The sequence below is a fragment of the Phoenix dactylifera genome, chromosome 17, assembly GCF_051530095.1.
Source record: "Phoenix dactylifera cultivar Ajwa chromosome 17, Ajwa_hap1_PhDact_Kaust_v1.1, whole genome shotgun sequence".
In the NCBI taxonomy this organism is placed as follows: Eukaryota; Viridiplantae; Streptophyta; class Magnoliopsida; order Arecales; family Arecaceae; genus Phoenix; species Phoenix dactylifera.
In genome coordinates, this window is record NC_143206.1 from 15010915 (window position 1) to 15030210 (window position 19296).

The 19296-nt window shown below is 38.3% G+C and overlaps 1 protein-coding gene across 1 annotated transcript; it reads right to left on the reverse strand.

Moving 5' to 3' along the window:
• Positions 1-7531: 7531 nt before the first annotated feature.
• On the reverse strand, positions 7532-9288 carry LOC103709681 (transcription factor JAMYB-like). The gene is made up of 3 exons (XM_008795140.6): positions 8978-9288; positions 8500-8629; positions 7532-8414 (listed from the first exon to the last, which is right to left on the reverse strand). The coding sequence occupies exons 1-3, from the start codon at positions 9159-9161 to the stop codon at positions 7853-7855; spliced, it is 876 nt and encodes a 291-aa protein (XP_008793362.3). The 5' UTR covers positions 9162-9288; the 3' UTR covers positions 7532-7852.
• Positions 9289-19296: the final 10008 nt, after the last annotated feature.

Here is a 19296-nt window from a genome sequence, read left to right on the forward strand (position 1 = left end):
TGTAAATTAGATAGGATTATGGGTCAAATGTTATAAAATTGGGTTGTGATGGTTAACCCGTGGATGAGAATGGTTTGAAGAGTCATGACCCGATATCGGGTCAATTGAATATGGGTCATGGTCTATATGTTGTTAGAGCCTCACTCTAACTCGACCTGACCCAATCTACTCATTGCCGCCCCGGGTATGTTGATAACCAAGTAAGGTGTGTATTATTATCCTTGAGACAATCGTTTTGGGCCTGTGGTGGGTTATAGCCAAGTGTGTTAATATATTGGGCCTCCATTGGGCTTTAGTAAAGCGTGGGGTGTCCCGGTGGCTATATATTTTAGGTGTGGGCTGGCCCCATACTATCATTATAGTGTTTGGAGCCTCCTGGCTGGTGGGCCCATGCTAAATTTTATGGCAAAATAGTCATGATTTGAACGACACTCCCAAGGAGAGTGAAATATTTTGTTGATTAAGAGGAGGAGCATCGAACTTGTTGGATGGGCTCAGAATGAGCTATTGTGGATCAACCAAGAGCTTGCTTTCTCGGGCTGGGCCAGAATGCGACTAGGAAGCTGCACTTAAGCCATCATAACGAACGAAGCCCGTGCATTTTTTTGGGCGAACGAACCCGTGTATAACCCCTCTTGCATCAGAGTTCTTAAACCTTAGTCGTAGAAAAGCAAAATATGTAGTGCTCCATCTTTGATCACTATCTATGGCGATGTACAGCCCACCACCCTAATTGTCTGTAATTCTGCTGTGCCACATAGTTCGTGATGAAGGTATTCCATGAATTTAAAGTTTGCATCATAGAAGACCCTATTAAGGGTGCGCAAAAAACAGACTAAACCACAAACCCAATCCGAAGTGGTCTTTACATTTCAGTCTATTTTTTTTTTAAAAAAAAATGGTTTGGTTTTGGTTTGAGAGAGTTTCGAACTGAAAAAATTTAGCTCGGTTTCGATTTAAATTTTCAGCAAACCGATTCAAACCGACCCGATCCGACTCAACTATGTCTCTCTATATATATGCAAACTGACCTAACTCAACTTGAGCTATATATGTCTATATATGTATGTTTCAATTTTTAAGTTTTATTTTTTTCTTTTATACATAAAATAGAATATCAATCCGATAAACCAAACTAATTTTTTTAGGTCGATTTTAAGCAATTTTTGCAGATAGATGGTTTGGTTTCAATTTTATAAAACCAGTTTAAACCGATTTGTTTTGGGTTTAGCTCCAAATCGATCCAATCCAACCTGCGCATAACCCTAGACCCTACCAACACCTAATTGTGTCGCTTACCAGTACGTTAGTGAGCATGTGTGACCTAAGTGAGCTCAGTTGGTCAGTTTTAATACATGTTTATGACCTAAATAAGGAAGAAGGCCAAGCCAGCAAATAAGCAAATGCACAGCTCCTATGATCATTAGGGCTTTCAAGACCATCTTAATCAAGTCGAACACCAAGATAACAATTTCATGGTGTGCCAGCCAATGGCAAATCAAGAGAAACCAACAACAGCCTGGCCTGTGGGAGAGGAGAGGTGTAGATCATTCAAATTAATTATAAAGAGCCATGGGCATCCGATGTTCACTCCTGAGAACATAAATTACCATGATACAAATCAGATGTGAGTGATTCATTGCAATCTGATGCAATTCAAGCAACACTATGAGATATTTTAGGCCTGACATGGCTATCATGTAACATGTATGGGCTCTTGTTGCCAGAGCCATAGACTGCAAGCAAGACTACACATGCCACATCCATGCACGTAATTGCTTTCACTTGCTCCAACATCCACAGAAGGCAAGAGAATTTGGAAACAATCAACGCATGCTTGAATGTCCAAGGTCATGAACAAGAACATTTAAGGAGCAGAGGAATATGGCTTTCCAGTCAAGATAATCTATGGAGCAGGAGTGGAAGCAGATCCATTTCCAGGACCGAATATGATATCGAAAGCTACCAATCCCTGCTTTCAAAAGGGTCACGTACCCAACTCCATATCTAACATCAGACAATTTCAGGTAGCAAACTAGTAGTCACATTAATGCAAACGAATCTTACGTATCTTTCTCCTAACATTCAGCTTCCTTCTCATTGCCAAAATTAAATGCATGATAAAGAAAATGTTGGAAAAATTCAATCAAAAATAATAATGCCGCATACTTTTTTTTTTCTCTTTGTATAATTAAATAAAATATCACTCACCAAGCAACAATAAGTTCTACCATTTATTTCAGTAATTAACAAGCAAAATAATCAAACAATCCCAAAAAAAAAGACAACACAATTTTTTTAGCTTAAAAAATCCTTCGGTGTGAAAGAAAAAACCACAGAAACTAGTCCAGCAAAAAACTTCTACTATTTAGAATAATAAGATTATAATAAATTCTCTTTAGTTTAACTAGAGGCTGCACAAATATCAATAAAATTTAATCTTGACTTTTATAATAAAACCATTCATCAGCAATAAGGCGGATTTCGACAATAAACAGCAAAATAAAGTGTTAATGTTTAAAATAATCAATGGATAAGACTTTGTAATTAGATCCAAATCGTTTAATCTGTAGCTCTCAATGCCAGAAATAGAAATTTCAACCAAATTTGAATAAAATCAACTACCTGATCATCCAACAAAGTAACACCCTTTTTTGTCTTTTTTTTTTTTCCTGCAATCTATATTATTCGATTTTTCATGGTTACCTAGCTGTTTTCGAAAACATAAATACTGCCACATTATCTTATTTTTATTATTTTTAAATAATGTAGGTTCCACAGGAGGAGGGACCACGCTAACACCAACCCACCACAACAGTCTAATCAATACCTTCCTTGACATCATGAACTCACATCTCGGACTCACCATGAAAGCCGCCCTTCCCATGTTAGTCCCTCGCTGGGATAAGGTATCCAGGGCCCCAAACTAACTTGTGGCTCCCAGTGGTTGCTGCATAGAAGGGAATAAGAGTGCTCTTTTGGTGGATTCCTTGGAATCCTAATCATTGGTGGAGGAAAAAGGAGGCAACTTCAACATATATCCATGCTAAAATTGTTGCGGTTTGGCAATACCTTCTAAGCACAATTAGAAATACCTTGGTGGATAGGCGCTATACGGTTCGAGGTATCCCGTCGTCGGATATGTGGATGGGGTGATGAGAAGCACCGCCAACCTTTCACGCAAGAGTTTAGGAAACAGAAGTTAATATTATGAATATATAAAAAAAAGTTCTGGCTAGTGTCAAGAATGCCCAACCACAAATGGTGCAATGAATGCTGTGTTGATATCTATTGCCACAAACAGATGTTGTGTTCGTCGAAGATATAGCTCTTAATGGCAATCAAAGGTCAAAGGTCATGAATAATTTGGATAAGGTTTGTTGTTGGTTCTGGTTATAATCTTAATGCATATGGTTTTTGGTTATCTTAGCATGATATATACTACTTTGTATTGCGTGTGCTTTGAGGAAATCTAGCTACCTTATGGATTAGTATGGGGTTAATTTATTTTAGGTGCTTCAAGAAATGCGAGAAAATTATTTACTCCCATGCAGGTTATACGACATGGCAACGTGAATGATACGTAAGCGATTAATTAGGATGCATGGGAAATGTACTAAATAGTTTACTAACAAAGGTAATGTGAAACCTTTGGAGAAAAGCTATATTGAGTGCTCAGGCATTCCTTAGCTACAAGTAAAGTGCATTAGTGCACGAATCTTGCTCCATGATGTGAATGGCATTTTATTGATGGAAGAACATCCCAATAAATCATAGCATCGTGTCAAGTTTTCATGAGATATATAGGTAGCTTCCTCTTCAAATAAGAGATCTCACAGTTATATTTGAATGATGATATATATTTTTCAAATAAATAAATAAAACATCGAATAATTTTACATATTTAAAATACATACATAAATGTGAGATGGGTCAGACCTAGCTCTAGGGAAGGAGATTGGACATGAAACTCTAAATTCTCTTCGATGGAGCCGCATCTCTATGATCGATATCTCTCACATTTGGGGATAAGAAGGGGACCATATACCATCACTGAAAAGAAAATGCTTTGTGACTACTTGTGAGAGATTTTGTGAGAGCAAGCACAAGTTTGAAACGTGACTTTCAATGATGCAGAGAAGTTGTCTTGTTTTCTATGTTTTTGGGAGGCGAGAGCAATGGTGCATGGGTCAAAGCGTGAAATGCGGCAGTTTTGGCATCAAATGAGTTGGTCTGGGCCATGCAGTTTTGTTCCCACGCGAGCTTGTAAGCAGGCATGTTGCCATAAAGTACGAGGGAGATAACTTGCAAGAGCCAAAATTTATGTAGATGTGGGGACATACATTCCATCGGTTCATGGAACGAGCAAGAGCCAAAATTAGATACATATACAAATGGACATGAAATGTCTAAAACAAGGGTGGAGTTAGGATTTTTATGGAGGAGGCAAGAGATCCAAAAGCAAATAAAAAAACCAAACCTTTCCTCTGCCCCTAACAAGTGCCCATTCATGTGGTTCATTTTTATGATTTTTCGATAGTTGATATATTTCAAACTCGTTTGGTTCGCCAGAAAAAGAAAAGAGAAAAGTGAGGTCGACTAAAAAATAAAGAGATGCCTCATATTTGGTTGGAGTTGTCTAAAAAAAGATGAAAAAATAACTTTTCTATGGAAATAAGATTCCATATGTAATGAGAAAGAAAATTCATACAATATACAGAAAAGTCTAATTCCAATCAGGTAAAAATTCGAATAATTTTTTTCTCAAAAGCATCCTTAAGCTTTTAGATGAAATGGAATAAGATCTTTGTTTTTTTTATTAAGAGCATAATAAATATTCTACAAAAATAAATGCTCAATCAAATATAAACCACCGTGAAATGTGTCATTTTTCATTGCCAACCAAATATAAAAAATTATTTTTCTAGACAATATATATATATATATATAGCATTAGTTTTTCAAAAAAAAAATTCTAATAAAAAAAAATTCTTTCCAAAACCAAATAATAGGGAAAGGACTCGAATGAATTATTTGGACAGGCACTTTTCTCAATTGTTTGCACAACTGGATGAGAGACAATTATCAAAATGTACTATAAGTAATCCTTTTAAAAAAAAATCGGATTTTTTATAGGTGGGAAAAGCAAAGGAATGGGCAAAGCATAAATTTTTTTCCCAACCAGATTTTTTATACTAGAAGCAACATCTCACGTCACTTGTGACTAGATACGAGGCTTTTGTATTATCTATAGTAGATTCAGATATGTAGCTCGCCGTACATGAATGTGTATGGTGAGAAAGCTACTATGGTCAAGGTCAAAAATTAGCCTAATATGTCAGTGCTCCATCCACTACTAAATACTGGTGCAAATAATACAAAACCTCTGACCATAACTATTGAAAGCACTCATGCAAGTCATGCATCTACAATTTTTGCACCCGCTAAGGCTAGAAAGTGATTCAATCCCTCGCCATGTTAGACAAGGATGTCATGGGAAGGCATGCATCAAATCCATGGAGACATATAAATAGCACAAATGAAGGTGACGCCGGAAATTAGGAAGCTCAAAGACATGTACGTAGCAGTCTCTGATATAAATCCAATGCTATATTCTCCGGATCAAAAGAGAAATCAGTGAAGTGAAGCAACCATCTTATTATATCTATCAATGTAACTTCAAAGGGGAAAAAAAAAATCTAATCGGATTGAGATGACAGCAACGATCAATATTACATCCAATCGGGCCCTGGTTTTATTCGTCACAATCCATCGTTCCAAGTAAACAAGCATGAGGCGATTCAAAGAAAGTACTACCAATTGGACGACTAAAGATCGTGGAATGCGTGTGGAATCAAAAAGTTGGATGCATCTGGGGGTGGTGGCTGCGACCGAACGCGCACGGGGGGCCATCCGGTCCCTGCTGACCGGAACACCGGGGGGAGGGAGAGGACGGAGACCGAGATTTCAGAGTAGTCCGGTCGTGGGGCGCACCGCTTTGACTGGCACGTGGCGGAAAGCCGAGTCCTCCGGACCATCCGGATCGTGCTCGCCAGCTCATGACGCGACAAACGCTGACGTGGCCCCAGGACTTCTCGGCGGCTCGGAATGCACGTGTCGGTATCAGAAACCCTTCTCGAGCCGGGACCACCGCGGGAGAAAGGCGGTTTTCCGCCGCTGGATGTAGGTGCCGTGACGGTAAGCTCACCGCGGTTGCTATCCCGCGTGGCTACGCTCGTGCCGCTGTCTCTTTTTATTTTCTCTGATTATTTTAGTCTATCTAGATACGTGTGGGAAATTCTAGCCTTTTATTTTTCCCGTGTGTTGTTGGCTTGAAAGAGGGCCAATCTAATCATTGGTTGTACAGTTATTTCGTTGGGTGTGGGTGTGGGTGTGGGTCTGGGTGGGGGTGGGGGTCATACATACAAACATATACATACATACATAAAAAGTTTAGTTTCTTGTCATTTATATAGGAGCAGTCTTATCATGTGAAAGCCCAGGTTGGTCAAAATTCTGGGTTATTTTTCGTAAGTATCATTCATTAGAACGCCAAATTTCCATACCTGATGTAATTTATTGACAAGATGGTTTTGACCAACACAATGACCTATAGTATTGATATCTTAATGACAAATTAAGTTTGGAGAGGCCTACATTCTGATTCTTTAAGTTAGTTACATCAATGAAACTAGAAAATATTCTTTCACCAACAACTAATAGGCGAGTTTCATAATTTATTTTCTTTCCAAGTGAGAGGTCACGGATATAAATTTGAGTGACGGTGGATAACCATCATATTCTTAAAAAAAATAAAAAAAAATCTTTCAAAATATCCTCTAATATGTGTAATTACTTTATAGTCAGAGAATTTGAATTTATACTAGTAGAGTTAGAGAGAGAATTTTTTTTTTTTGAGTAAAGATTGTTTTATTCTCAGAAGTCATATATTTGAAAAAATTAAAAATATATTTCTGAGTTTTTTTTCCTTCACCTAAGAAAGTCTATTTGTTTTATAATTGATTTCTAATTATCCGATAATTTTTTATAGTATATATAGATAAACTTGATGGATGCTTAATCTGACGTCCTTCCCTTCCAAGTGGCAACATAAATATATTGGAAGGCACCCACTGACTAGATGGAAGGTCTCCACGTGAACTAGATGGAGACCTCCACTGAGTGATGGAAGGTCTCCGCATGAGACTTAACACTTTCCACAATTAATTAGCTCCCATTTCTTATAAGATCTAGCGATTTACTATTATAATGTAATCTCATGTTGCTGTTTATCTGTGTGGCAAATCTAGGTCCAATTTTGCTTCAAAATCCATGTATTTGTCTATATTTGTTGTTGCATGTATATTATTAGCAAGTTAATAGTAGTATGATATAATTATATAAAGGGATGCATGATGGTGATTCCTTTTATCAGGGGAGGGAAAGGAAAATATTCAAAGGTGCCCATCATATTACCATCATCCTTGTTCTGTTAATGAAATCAAGTAGACAAATAACAATTGGAGAGTGGTGACAATTAATGCACAAGCGGATTTATTACAAATTAGGAACAACAGTTTACAGTGACATCTTGATGAAAAAAAATGAGATTAGAACTACAGATCATCTATTATCCTTTAAAAAATAGAAGAAACGCAGAAGAGAGATATTGGAAGACTTAAAAAATTCCAACTATTCTTCAGAAAAGAGATTGGAAGACTTCAAAAATTCCCCACTAATTTCCTCTTCCTTCTTTTCTTTCTCCTTTTTGTTTTTCCACAACTCCAATCTGTGCTTGTATATATCTTCGTCTAGTCTTACAAGCCATGCTTTTCCCTTCTTTTCCTCAGTTTTAGAACTGCTGCTGAAACCAAATATCCTCCACGCTCCACAGATTCTCCCCCCATGCGCCCTGCTCGAAGTCCGGTAACCCGAGGTTGCTGTTACCGCCCGGGCTGGGCAGCAACTCCGGCCACCACCCACCGATCTGAACATCATGAGTCCCGTCGCCGTTCTTGTTTTCACCTCCCTGCATGCCGCCGTAGCACTCGGCGAAGCAGTCGGCGATCGGAGGTGACGAGAAGTGCATACCGGCCGAGTCCGACGATGACCCGGCGGCGCTGGAGGTCTCTGGGCTTGGCTTCACCTGCCCGGCCTCGAAGCCCGGCTCTGCCGGGTGGTCGCCGGCCATCGGGACGCTACCATTCTGGTAGATGGCTGCCGGTGAGCTGCCGGAGGCTGCCCGGATTCTTTCAATGAGGCGAGGCATCCATAGGTATCGCATGACGTCTTTGAACTGCTTGCTGTTAACGTCGCATTGGAGCTGCTTTGCATGTTTTTGCACCCTGGTCCTCCAGTAGTTCTTTATTTCATTGTCGGTCCTCCCTGGCAAGTGCTGCGCAATCTTGGACCACCTATTGCACGATACAGAACAACCCGGTAAGGACTAGAATGTAAGGATAATTCCACGGTCGAGGGGTTTTTGGTAAGATTCCTTACCGGTTTCCCCATCGAGAGTGGAGCTCGAGGATTAGGAGCTGCTCCTCGGGGGTGATGTTTCCGCGCCGGACATCCGGGCGGAGATAGTTGAGCCATCGGAGCCGGCAGCTCTTGCCTGTTCTTTTCAGTCCTGTTCGATAGAATTAATAGGAGAGGGAGAAGAGTAAAAGGTGTTAGAGATGAAGAAACATTAGAAAACAACAAAACTGGGGAAATTAAACATAGATACTGGAGTTCTTAGTAGTCTCAATATTATGCTTTGAACTTAGATAGCCATACTGTGCTCTGAGATATTACACGACACCTTGTAAAATTTAATATTAGTAGTGTTTATGGGGCTCTTTCCTCCTACTAGTTTAAGCTTGAAAAAGCCGAGGGAGTAAAAGGATCATCCAATATATTTCCTTTCTCCTTAGTATGTTATTTAAAAAACCTGCTTAGAAAACTCCATCAATAGGGAATGAATTAAATCCGTCACCTGCGCAACGAGCGAGAGAATTCCATCGGCCCTCGCCATGGGCGGCGATATAATTCATCAGTATGAGGTCTTCCTCCACGGTCCAAGGCCCTCTTCTTAAATCCATGTCCTCTTCACTTGGTGGGGTGGCAGAGCTCCAAGTCCTTCCATGGACCTCCGCTCCTACTCCCCTCCCCATCTGCATAGCTTCTTCTCTGTCTTCTAGTTGTGTCAAGATAGACAACTATGGAGAAAGTTAGATGAGAACGAGTTTTGGTAGATAGAGAGAGAGATGGGAGATGGATTGGGATGGGATTGGACTGATGCGATGAAAAGGGTGGGGAGAGGGAGGGGGTGGGCTTTTATAGAGAGTTTTAGGAAAAGAGACGTGTGATGGTGCACGCCGCAATGGGATTATGGCTTAGTTTAAGCTCTCTAAAGCCCAAAGTGGTGGGGTTTAAAATTTTAATTAAATCAAGCAGCGTGACGAGCCCTTTGAAGTTTTGACTATTCCACCCCCCCCCCTTCCCCTGTCTTCCCCTGTCCTGTTCTCTTCTCTGTGGTGGTTTTGTCTCCTACTTGGACTTCCCTTGCCTTCAAAGTGGGTAGAAGTGTAGACTCGGTTTGGTTTTCTCTTCTGTAGCCATTTTCGTGGCCGCAGCGGACGCCGGAGGCCCCCGAGCTTGAAATGGTTGGTTTGCACGGCTGGAGTTGGAAAAATTGGATACAGTGCAATGTTAGGATATGTAGTGATCGGCTTGCATTCTTTTGGGATTTTAATGAGGGGATATTCTTCGTGTGACACAAATTTATTCTACTTGTTTTCCGTCTTTGAATCATTTAACAGGTATATTAATATACGGTGTACGTCAAGATTTTTCTACTGTGTAGGTGCAAGTTGTTTGATGAGACAAGATAATCCTTCTATATGTTTGTATTGGAGACTTGATTACAGGATAAGATGTTAGAGTATCAACGTGTTTAACTGGGTTTAAATCTAATTTTGGCTAAACTTTTTTCTGACTGGATTAAGGACATTGGTTTCGAGACTTCTTTCTTTGTTTGAGTCTCCCATTTTGGGTGATGGGACTCTCTTTGCTCACTTCTCTTGGTGGGCGAAGTTGGCCGAAGATGCCAGTTTCCAATATTTTTCAGGCTTTTCAGACTCTCTTTGGTTTGGTTGGAGATCCCGTATTGGATCTAAACTCCTACCTTTTTTGGCAGCAGCAAATGCTGGTTGGCATTCCTTCTGCCTCGCATGCACAACCACTATGTTTGCTTGGTTTTCACGTGATGGTTTCCCATATTGACTTTCTCTTGGCACTAGCAGAGATTGGTCGACTCTTCTTCTAGTACCAAATGATGATAGGTTGTACAGGTATTTGATCTTATTTCATTCTGTCTGAAGACCGGCGTAAAGCTTGGGGAAGGGAGGAAGAGTCCAAATCTTTTTCTCGACTGAGAAAATAAATGAGTTTGGTCGATTTGTGTAAACTCATAATTTGTACTTAGAGAGCTCCTAATTTTGACTTTCTTTCTTCCTAAAGCCACCAAAAAGAGCAGTTTTTGATCCACAAGTAGTAACGTAAACTATGGTATTAGGGGGGGAAGTAAAATTGGAATCATAACCTCATCCAAAAAGAATAGTTAGAAAGTACTTTTTTGAATTTTTTACTCCTGTATATGGAACTAAACACACGCCCGCACCGATCCTCACACTTTCATTCCGGTTGTTTGTTTGAGAAGAGTCCTATTTCTAATCCGATTTCAGAGAAAAATGGGAATGTCCTAATCTCTAAAATATAACCTGAACTTTTTTCTGGCATTCAAATTCTATTTCAATTTCAATTCTAGCGGCAAAGCAAATGCGTTGAGGAACATGGCTGTTCCAATTTCGATTCTAGCGGCGAACCAAATACACTATAAATTCTTCAAACAAATGGCAAAGGAGATCATAGCCACTTGGGTGCACCAATAGTCTATCTTAGCTTATGCATGGTAAGTGCAGTTATTTATTTAAAAATTTTGAAACCTAAATACCTTTGAAGTACGAGCCCATAATACAAAAATAATATATAATACTAGGGGATACGTTGGAAGCATGCCTTTCATGCAGATTGCCTGTGAATCATGAAGAACTCAAAAGGATGTCTTTCAAGTGCTTATGCACGCACGTATGCCTGTAAGAGAGAGAGAGAGAGAGAGAGAGAGAGAGAGAGAGAGAGATGAAACAATGGGTATTCTAAAGATATACTTATATATCAATTTAGGCAATTTCTCTCAAAATTCTGCTTTCCGCTGGTGTCAGCTGAAACAAGATTTTTAACATATAAAATTGTTTGGGATAAGTGGAGATGGCACTGTCAAGTTGTGACCATCCTGACGCGATGAATGCTACCGGTACGATACATCATCCGTCACAAATGATGAGATCACTGTGGACATATTAAAGCTTGAAAAAAAAAAGCCTTTAATGGGCAAGGAATTCTTAAAAGTAAATTCCTTAGTATGGCTAAAGAAACTTGATTAAAGTGGACTGCAGTTAATGCTACTTAAGCAACTCACTTCAGGCAACTAGGAGTTCATCGCATGTATTGTTGATTGCTAGTTGAAACTCATAGACTAATTAACATAGCCGCTTATGTCCTCATTTCAGCCAATCAAGTAGAAACAATCTTGTTCTCGCCTCAAGCTTGCTGAGATGAATGAAGCGTCTTCAAATCACTTCTCATCTCTAATAAATACTCAACGACTACATTTTTTAGGGCAATGCTTAGACATCTCATTCTATGCCCATCATATTTATTTCATTAAACTAACTGCATCTAGAGCATTACCAAGGAACATCGTCAGCAAAAACGCGGCAGTACTGCTTCGAGATGCCTAATTCTGATTAAATTAGAGGCAATGTTCCCCGAGACGCATTCATTGAATTCGACAATATTATAATAAACTTGAGTTCACATGTAAACAATTTTTCATAATTAGGTTAACAACATGATTTTAATAATCCATATTGTGACATTCTTGGATGCCCCCCCCCCCCCCCCTCTCTCTCTCTCTCTCTCTCTCTCTCTCTCTCTCTCTCTCTCTCTCTCTCTCTCTATTCTTTTCTGAAAAGAAAATATTTTAGTGGTGGCGGAATATGATGAAGCTGGCCCTGAAGTCTTCTCTCCGTGTGACCATGTCTCTCCAAACTCCTGTCAGCTGAGTCATGAGGGAGAAAAAGTAGTGAGAGCTGCGGAAAGGAAAATTCTGCAAACAAGCAAGCTAAGGTCTCTTCCCTCTGGGGTCAAATAAAGAGGGCCCAACGCCACGCTTCAAAACCAATGTACTTCCAAAAAGGAACCAAAGGAGACGCTAATTAGTTCTTGTGGGGTTGGCACCAAGAAGAAGTCGGCTACTAGAAAAATATGGGATTGATGAGTTGATGTGTGCGCGAGAGAGCTTTCTCTCTGCTTTGGCTTGGAGCTTGATGGCCTCGTACACTTTGCCATTAGTTTAATTAAAAGTGGGGGACATGAGATTAGAGAAGAAAAAAAAGGAGGACGCACGGATGGATGCGTGTCTAAATAAGCATGATAGGGGACTTTTTCTTTTCTTTTTTCTCTCGCTCGTACCAAAAGATTCAAAGATGGAATGGGTAGTGGCATCCAAAAGAACACCGAGAGTAAATTTGTCAGGATAATTTAGTACATTAGAGATCAAATCAGGGAGCTGTTCAGGTTGAAAGAGTTAATTCTTTGTATGATTTTATTGACATGATTGATGGCACTCTTCGCCGGAACTCTTAGAAAAATTACTTTATTATGGGTCCGGTTGAGCTAATTACCAAAAGGAACTCTTGAGTAAATTTTTTAAGATAATTTAGTACATTATATATCAAATCATGTAGCTGATCAGGTTACATTAGCTTATGTCATTCTATTGACATGATTGATGGCACTCGCGTTGTTATTCTTAGAAAAATAACTTTATTATGGGTCCAATTAAATTAAGTTTTATATAGATATAATCAATTATTTGAAAAAAAAATCATTCAAGAATATAAAAAATAGCAAGTCTTGTGGCAACTAAAATATGTTTGTTAAATTTATATGAACACTTAGAAGTACTAACTTGATTCAGATCATCAGCATCCAATTCTCAGGGTGGCTTCACTTGATTATCTGAAGAGAAAGAGAAAAAAAACTAAACAGAAAGGAAAGGAATTGGCCACACTATGGACATATTAGCTAGCTTTAGTTAATGACTCAAAAAATATCAACATGTTTATTAATATCCTCCTAGCAAGGTATAATCTCTGCATCTTCGTATGAAAAAAATATCCGGCGTAAACCAAGAATGATGACATAATTCATGTTCACTTATGGGCAAGCATTAGGCTAAAAATTCACTAGTTTTATGAGAGCTACATAATTATAAGAGAGAGAATATTGCATTATGCTTATCAATATGTATGCCAAAGGCCTCCTCTTTCTTTATTCCCTTGAATATTAGTGCATGAGGATATGCATGTCTGATTGAAAAGTTATCTCACATTGGAACAAAGCCAACTTTCTGGACCCTAAGCTACGTGATGCTCATTTCAAATATGGGCGGACTGCTATATTTTCATGCGACCGAGCATATTCTGCGCATAATTATTAAGTATTCAAGTGAATTCTCCCTCATTGCAACCGTGGATTAAAAACTGAATATGTTGTCCTTAAAGGGCATAAACAAAGGTTCCATCTTTTTTCTTCTCTCTTTCTTTCTTTGGCTGCACATAAAAAAAAGGTAGGTATCCACACATTATCATTTCATGATATACAAAAAGCGATAAATCTCAAAGCAGGCCCTCCTTATTCTTAGGACTTGTCAGGATTGCAGAAAGAAGAGAGAAAGTATAATCAACAGAAAAATAAAGAAATACCTTGTATTTGGTTGAAGTTTTTAAATGAAAGAGATGGAAAAGTAGTTTTCTTATGGAAATAAAATTTCCACATATTTCATGAGAAAGAAAAACTCATATGAGGTATGAAAAAATATAATTCTCACTTGCTGAAAATTAGAGAATTTTTCTTTTCTAAAAATGCTCTTAAGCTTTTAGATAGAATGAGATAAAGATTTTTTTTAACAGTTTGCTAAGTTTGAAAAGCTTCGGAGAGTGAGGAGGAGCAAAGCGATGAAGAGGCTTACAAATATAACAAGTATTTTACAAAACTTTTTCAGAAAATAAATACTCAACCAAATATAAGCCGCTCTGAAATGTGTTAGTTTTTCATAGTTAACCAAACATACAAAAACTACTTTTCTAGAATTTTACAAAAAATATTTTGTTGAAAAGGAACATTATTGTGATGCCGACTCATAATTACTTCTTAAACACCAAATCAAGCACCCACTTAGCAGTGCTTTGCTACATTACTTTACTTGATTCTCTAGCTACTATCGATCGACAATTTGATTATAATACTCCAGGTGGTGCAGGGAAGAACACAATCACTTTCACTCTAGAAGAAGCAGTTGGAGGCATGCGACACAAATCAGCTGCGTGGAGGACAACTCTTAAGGAGGCATAAGTTGCTAAAGGCTATGCTATTCTATTGTTAATGGCTAATAACGTTATGATTAAAAGCATATGAAGCGTAGGTATTCCGTCCAATGCGAGGACAGTGGGCCATAGAAGAGTGGTTTCTTCCTTGAGCCAAAAAAAAAAAAAAAAAAGGCTATATGTGGGATGGTGAGATGCACGTGTTCACTCAATAGAGGATGTAGAGAGCCGTGCGTGACCGCACAACAAGTGAAGGCTTATATTTTATAATATCTATTAGTCTGATAAAGGGAAGAGAGGAAGCGCCATGAATGATTGAGGAACTCAGAAATCTCATTCAAGAATTTCGCCCAATGTGATAGGTTTCATGTGTGGTGCTAATGAATGGAAGAGCAATTGGAAACTATTTGGAGATAAAAGGGGGCTAGAAACTTAGTCCCATATCGGTTAAATAGCGGAAAAGATTGTGTCTTATAAGAAGGGGCACAACTTCTTTCCTTCGGAAGCGCCTTTTTAAATAACAAAGTCGTGAGAGGTATATGGCGCCGCAAAGAGCCTAACAGGAACCATCCCCTCTCTATGATTAATTGTTTTGAGTGGAATATATATATATTTGAGTTGTACGTACCAATACTATTTATAGTACTTCTCCTTATCTAAAATTTCTCGGACCTTGCCTATTAATTTGTCCTTCTCGATTTATGTTATCATTCAATTGCATAATATACATAGCTATCGTCTGCATTCAATTTTTGACTATTAATATTTTTTATAAAAGTATATAAGTAAAAATTTACTCGGTAGGATAAGATATCTTTACTATTGCTTGAAGTTAATTATCAACACATTTCGGAGAAATTACTCTAAATCCTATTGTACCAATACATTTAAACACTTTTACATGCATTCTATTAAAATTTATTATTTTACTCTTAGACTACTTTGGTCTAATTTGCTCTTAATACTATAAAAAAAGAAAAGAAAAGAAATCTTATAAGCTTACACGTTTTACAGAATCTAATCTAAAAGATTTCCATTTTACCAATATTTTGAAACACTTTTTCTCTTCTTGATCGGTTTACCTAGTTTTCACCTCTTAATACGGCAAGAAGAAGAATGCTTTAGTGCTCGACCAATCGTGTTACATGACGGATAAAGTCCTTTCAATCATTCTTCATTAGAATTTATGCGCATCGACAGTTCGTTAGTCCAAATCAAGTTATTAAAGAAATAAGCGATCGTAGATTTGCCACGCCAGTAACTATCATTATACCCTTATTTTAATCTATAATAAATCGATCGAATAATGACCCTCCTTTCCATTCTTTTCTAATGGGACAAAGGTTTAGTTGGTTATGGTAGAAAAGTGTGTTAAAAGCGAATAAAATGCAACACCAAATTAATAATTAAAACCAAGTGTTCAGCTCCATCCAAGTCTAAACATTCTAGAAAAAGCATCCCCCCTCCCTCCCCCCTCTCCTGTACTCTGTAGAGGGAACTGGTGGTTGTAAAGACAAACCAAGCTTCTTTTTTTTTTTTTTTTAGTGAAATAGAGGACAAACAAAGTCCTATACTTAGCCAAAGGTAACTAATTCTGTATTGGACGAAATTACCACGAGTGAAGGGGCGCCGGTGTGAAAGCGAAGCACGCGGGGTGGTGGGTAATTCCGCCAAACACCAAGCTGCGGGCAGCCTGAAAGAATATATCCTATGCGAGGTTTGTACTTGGTGTCGAGCGGGTGTACCTCAAAGGAGACTCATCCATGGTGATTGATTGGATCCGAGGGGTGGATAGGTTTGGTGATGGTCATCCCCTTATCCGGAAGACTCACAGGATGGCTCAGATGTTGGGCGGCTTTCAGGCAGCACACGTGTTTAGGAAGACGAACAGGGTAGCACCGAAATTTTCTTTGGACGTCTGCTTCAGATATCCCTTTCCTCTGTATTTCTTACTTTTTCGTGATTTGGCAGGATTTATACACGTTAGAACTATATGATATGAGTAGCCGTTTCTACACACACAAAAAAAAAAGAAAAACACTGAGCCCCTCGTTTTCTTGGGGGGCGATGGTAACCTATTTGGCTTGCTCCACTTTTAGGTTGTGGGTTATTCCGAGCTGAAGCGTCTTTGACCCGATCTCCTGTTCGGATGATGCTAGCTGTTTATTTCTTCGTTTCCTTCTGTCTTTTGACCTCCAAACGCTAATAGTAACGTGGCATGGATTCATTGGATTAATACCTATGCATCTACTCTTGCAAATTCCACTAGTTAGACTAACACTGAGTCCCACTTTTGACCACAATGCATCCTTATTCAAACCTATAGGAGTTTTCTTTGGTTATATCCGGGCTTGGATTCAAACTTACATGTTTTAGTAACCAATTTGGAAGACTTTGGGATTGAAAGATTTCGAAGTAAAGGGATGTTACCACCCCAAAAAAAAAAAAAGTCAATAGATGTTGAAGTCACCATGTTTAAGTTCAAAAATGTGACTAACATTCCATAGAGTCTATGACATCCATAACTGTTCAATGTGCAAGTGATAACTTCGGTGCTACGACAGCAATAACTATGATATTACAGTTATGCAACTATGATTTTTCTCTAATCTCACCATATTCCCTTTTCATTGCACCCTCTTACTAATCACAATTTGTCCTTAGCTAGATTGGAATGTGATAGCAAATGCTCATTGACATAATAAAAGATTTTTAAGAGCTAATGCTACAATTTTAACCAAAATTTATTCTAAAGCAAGTCTAATTTGACTATTTGAGGAATTTCTTGCCTGAGTACAAACTTTAATTACATACGGACGAGCTATGGTGTTTTATTAAGCCATCCTAGGTCTATAGGGAACGAAGTTAGAAGTTGGAATCTTTCATTTGTTTGTGTAATCTAACTGTAAGACGATTCGTATATTTGGAATTCTTTATACTTCTAGAAATAGCTATTCGCATGGCATTAATCATGCAAGTGGGTCTTATTATCTATTCTGTTACCCATGGTTGATTGGTGGGGCTCATCTTTATGGGCATTGCTCACTAAAACTTCAACTTAGATTGAAAGGGAATTTATACTCATAGAAGAAAAGGCCAACAGGTGCATTTGCAGGACATATGCTTACTTGTAGAAAGAAAATGATATCCACTACTTATTTATGTTAGTTATTATCTCTAATATAATGTGAACTTTGTTACCATAAATGTATTATTGATGATGCTCTAGATTTTCATGCTTAGTCCCGATCAGATGTCCTGTGGGGCGGGATTGCGGTGCATCCTGTTTATAAATTTTGAAATATTGATTACTTATATATATATATATATATATATATATATATATATATATATGAAATACCTTATGGTCTCAAATTATGGTATTCCTATTGGGATGTGAATTACAAAAAGGACTATTTTTGTTGTGGTGCCCATTTGTTAGCTAAATCTAGCCGGCACATCTCTATGGAGTGATGAACTGGTTCACCTGAACTACCAAATTAGTGGACCACCAAGAGCAGGTGCAAGATTTCTCTCCCACGCTGACCAATGAAAGCTTCCCTTCTGAAGTGGCCAAAATCGGACGGTGAGTCGACACGATTTCTGTGTGCAAGCTGCACAGGGAGAGCACGCAACTTAAGATACGACTATTCCGTGTACGGCCGCCAAAATGAGGTCCACCATCACCGCCCACGGGATTTATAGGTTAGAATTGTCCGTAGAGCAAATTTAGAACACCATCCTCTTAGAGGATGATTCGGAGCCCGAGCAGTGATAAAAGAGTTCACCCCTTGTTCCGTGATACTTAGTTAATGATGAGGAAGGATATTACATTTCAGGCTATGCATGTATATCGTAAGGCTAACGGGACGACAGACTGGGTGGCGGCATATGTAGCAAGTCACTCAGGAAGCAACCTATGAGTTGGAGAGAATGACATGCCTGGTGCATTTCAGGACCTTTTGTTTGCCGATTCTATTGAGTGTATCCGTGCTCGTGATGTATGATATGCTTGTTTCAACCAAAAAAAAAAAAAAAACAAATTAAGAATATAAAGTGTAAGATTATTTTCCTTTCAAAAAACAAATTAGGATTTTCAGACCGTTTTTTAATTTCATAGTAGCCTTTCCGTAAACTTTATATCCTCAGTGAACAACCTCTTAACTTTAGGTCTTTAATGTAGACTTTCTTAAGTGAAATCTTAGGAGAAAAAGCATGCCTGAGTGTTTAGAGGATATATCTACCATTGCCGGTCTCTAGTTTTCAATTTATTAATCTTCGTTAACGAGGCGGTGGCATTTAATTAGATTGGGTTCTCCAATCAGCGCCAAAATTTGGCAATGGACCAAGCTTAATTATGTTAAAGATGGTTTGATATTTTTATTTCACATAATTGTAGATAAAATCTTATCTATGGAGTAGTGCTATGCTTAATCCTAGATTGATGCAAATTAATTTTTGGAGATGTTCCACTAAGTGATCGACTAACTACGTATAGAAATAAATTTTATAGAGATTATTATGTAAATATTTTTGACAATAATAAGCCGATCTATAAATCCGCAAAGTAAATTAAGGGTAGGTTCCATTAGAAGAAGGAAAGAATTTTTTATTTTTTTTGAATTGATTATAGGAAAAAAAAAAGAAGAATTGAGGAGCCGACTCAACCGTTAGGCGACAGAACTCAGAAGTGCCTAAGGCCTCAGCCTAAAAACTCTTAGCTATAAATGCATTGAGGCCTCAAAAGACTCTTAGCTGTAAATGCATTGAGGCTTCTAAATCTAAAAATTCTTAGCTATAAATA

Bases quoted from the DNA above. Each gene is read 5' to 3' on its own strand.
- LOC103709681 (XM_008795140.6), bottom strand. From the start codon at position 9,161: ATGCAGATGGGGAGGGGAGTAGGAGCGGAGGTCCATGGAAGGACTTGG. The intron at 8,630-8,977 runs GTGACGGATTTA...TCTATCGAACAG, and splicing joins TTCTCTCGCTCGTTGCGCAG to GACTGAAAAGAACAGGCAAG. The intron at 8,415-8,499 runs GTAAGGAATCTT...ATCGTGCAATAG, and splicing joins CACTCTCGATGGGGAAACCG to GTGGTCCAAGATTGCGCAGC.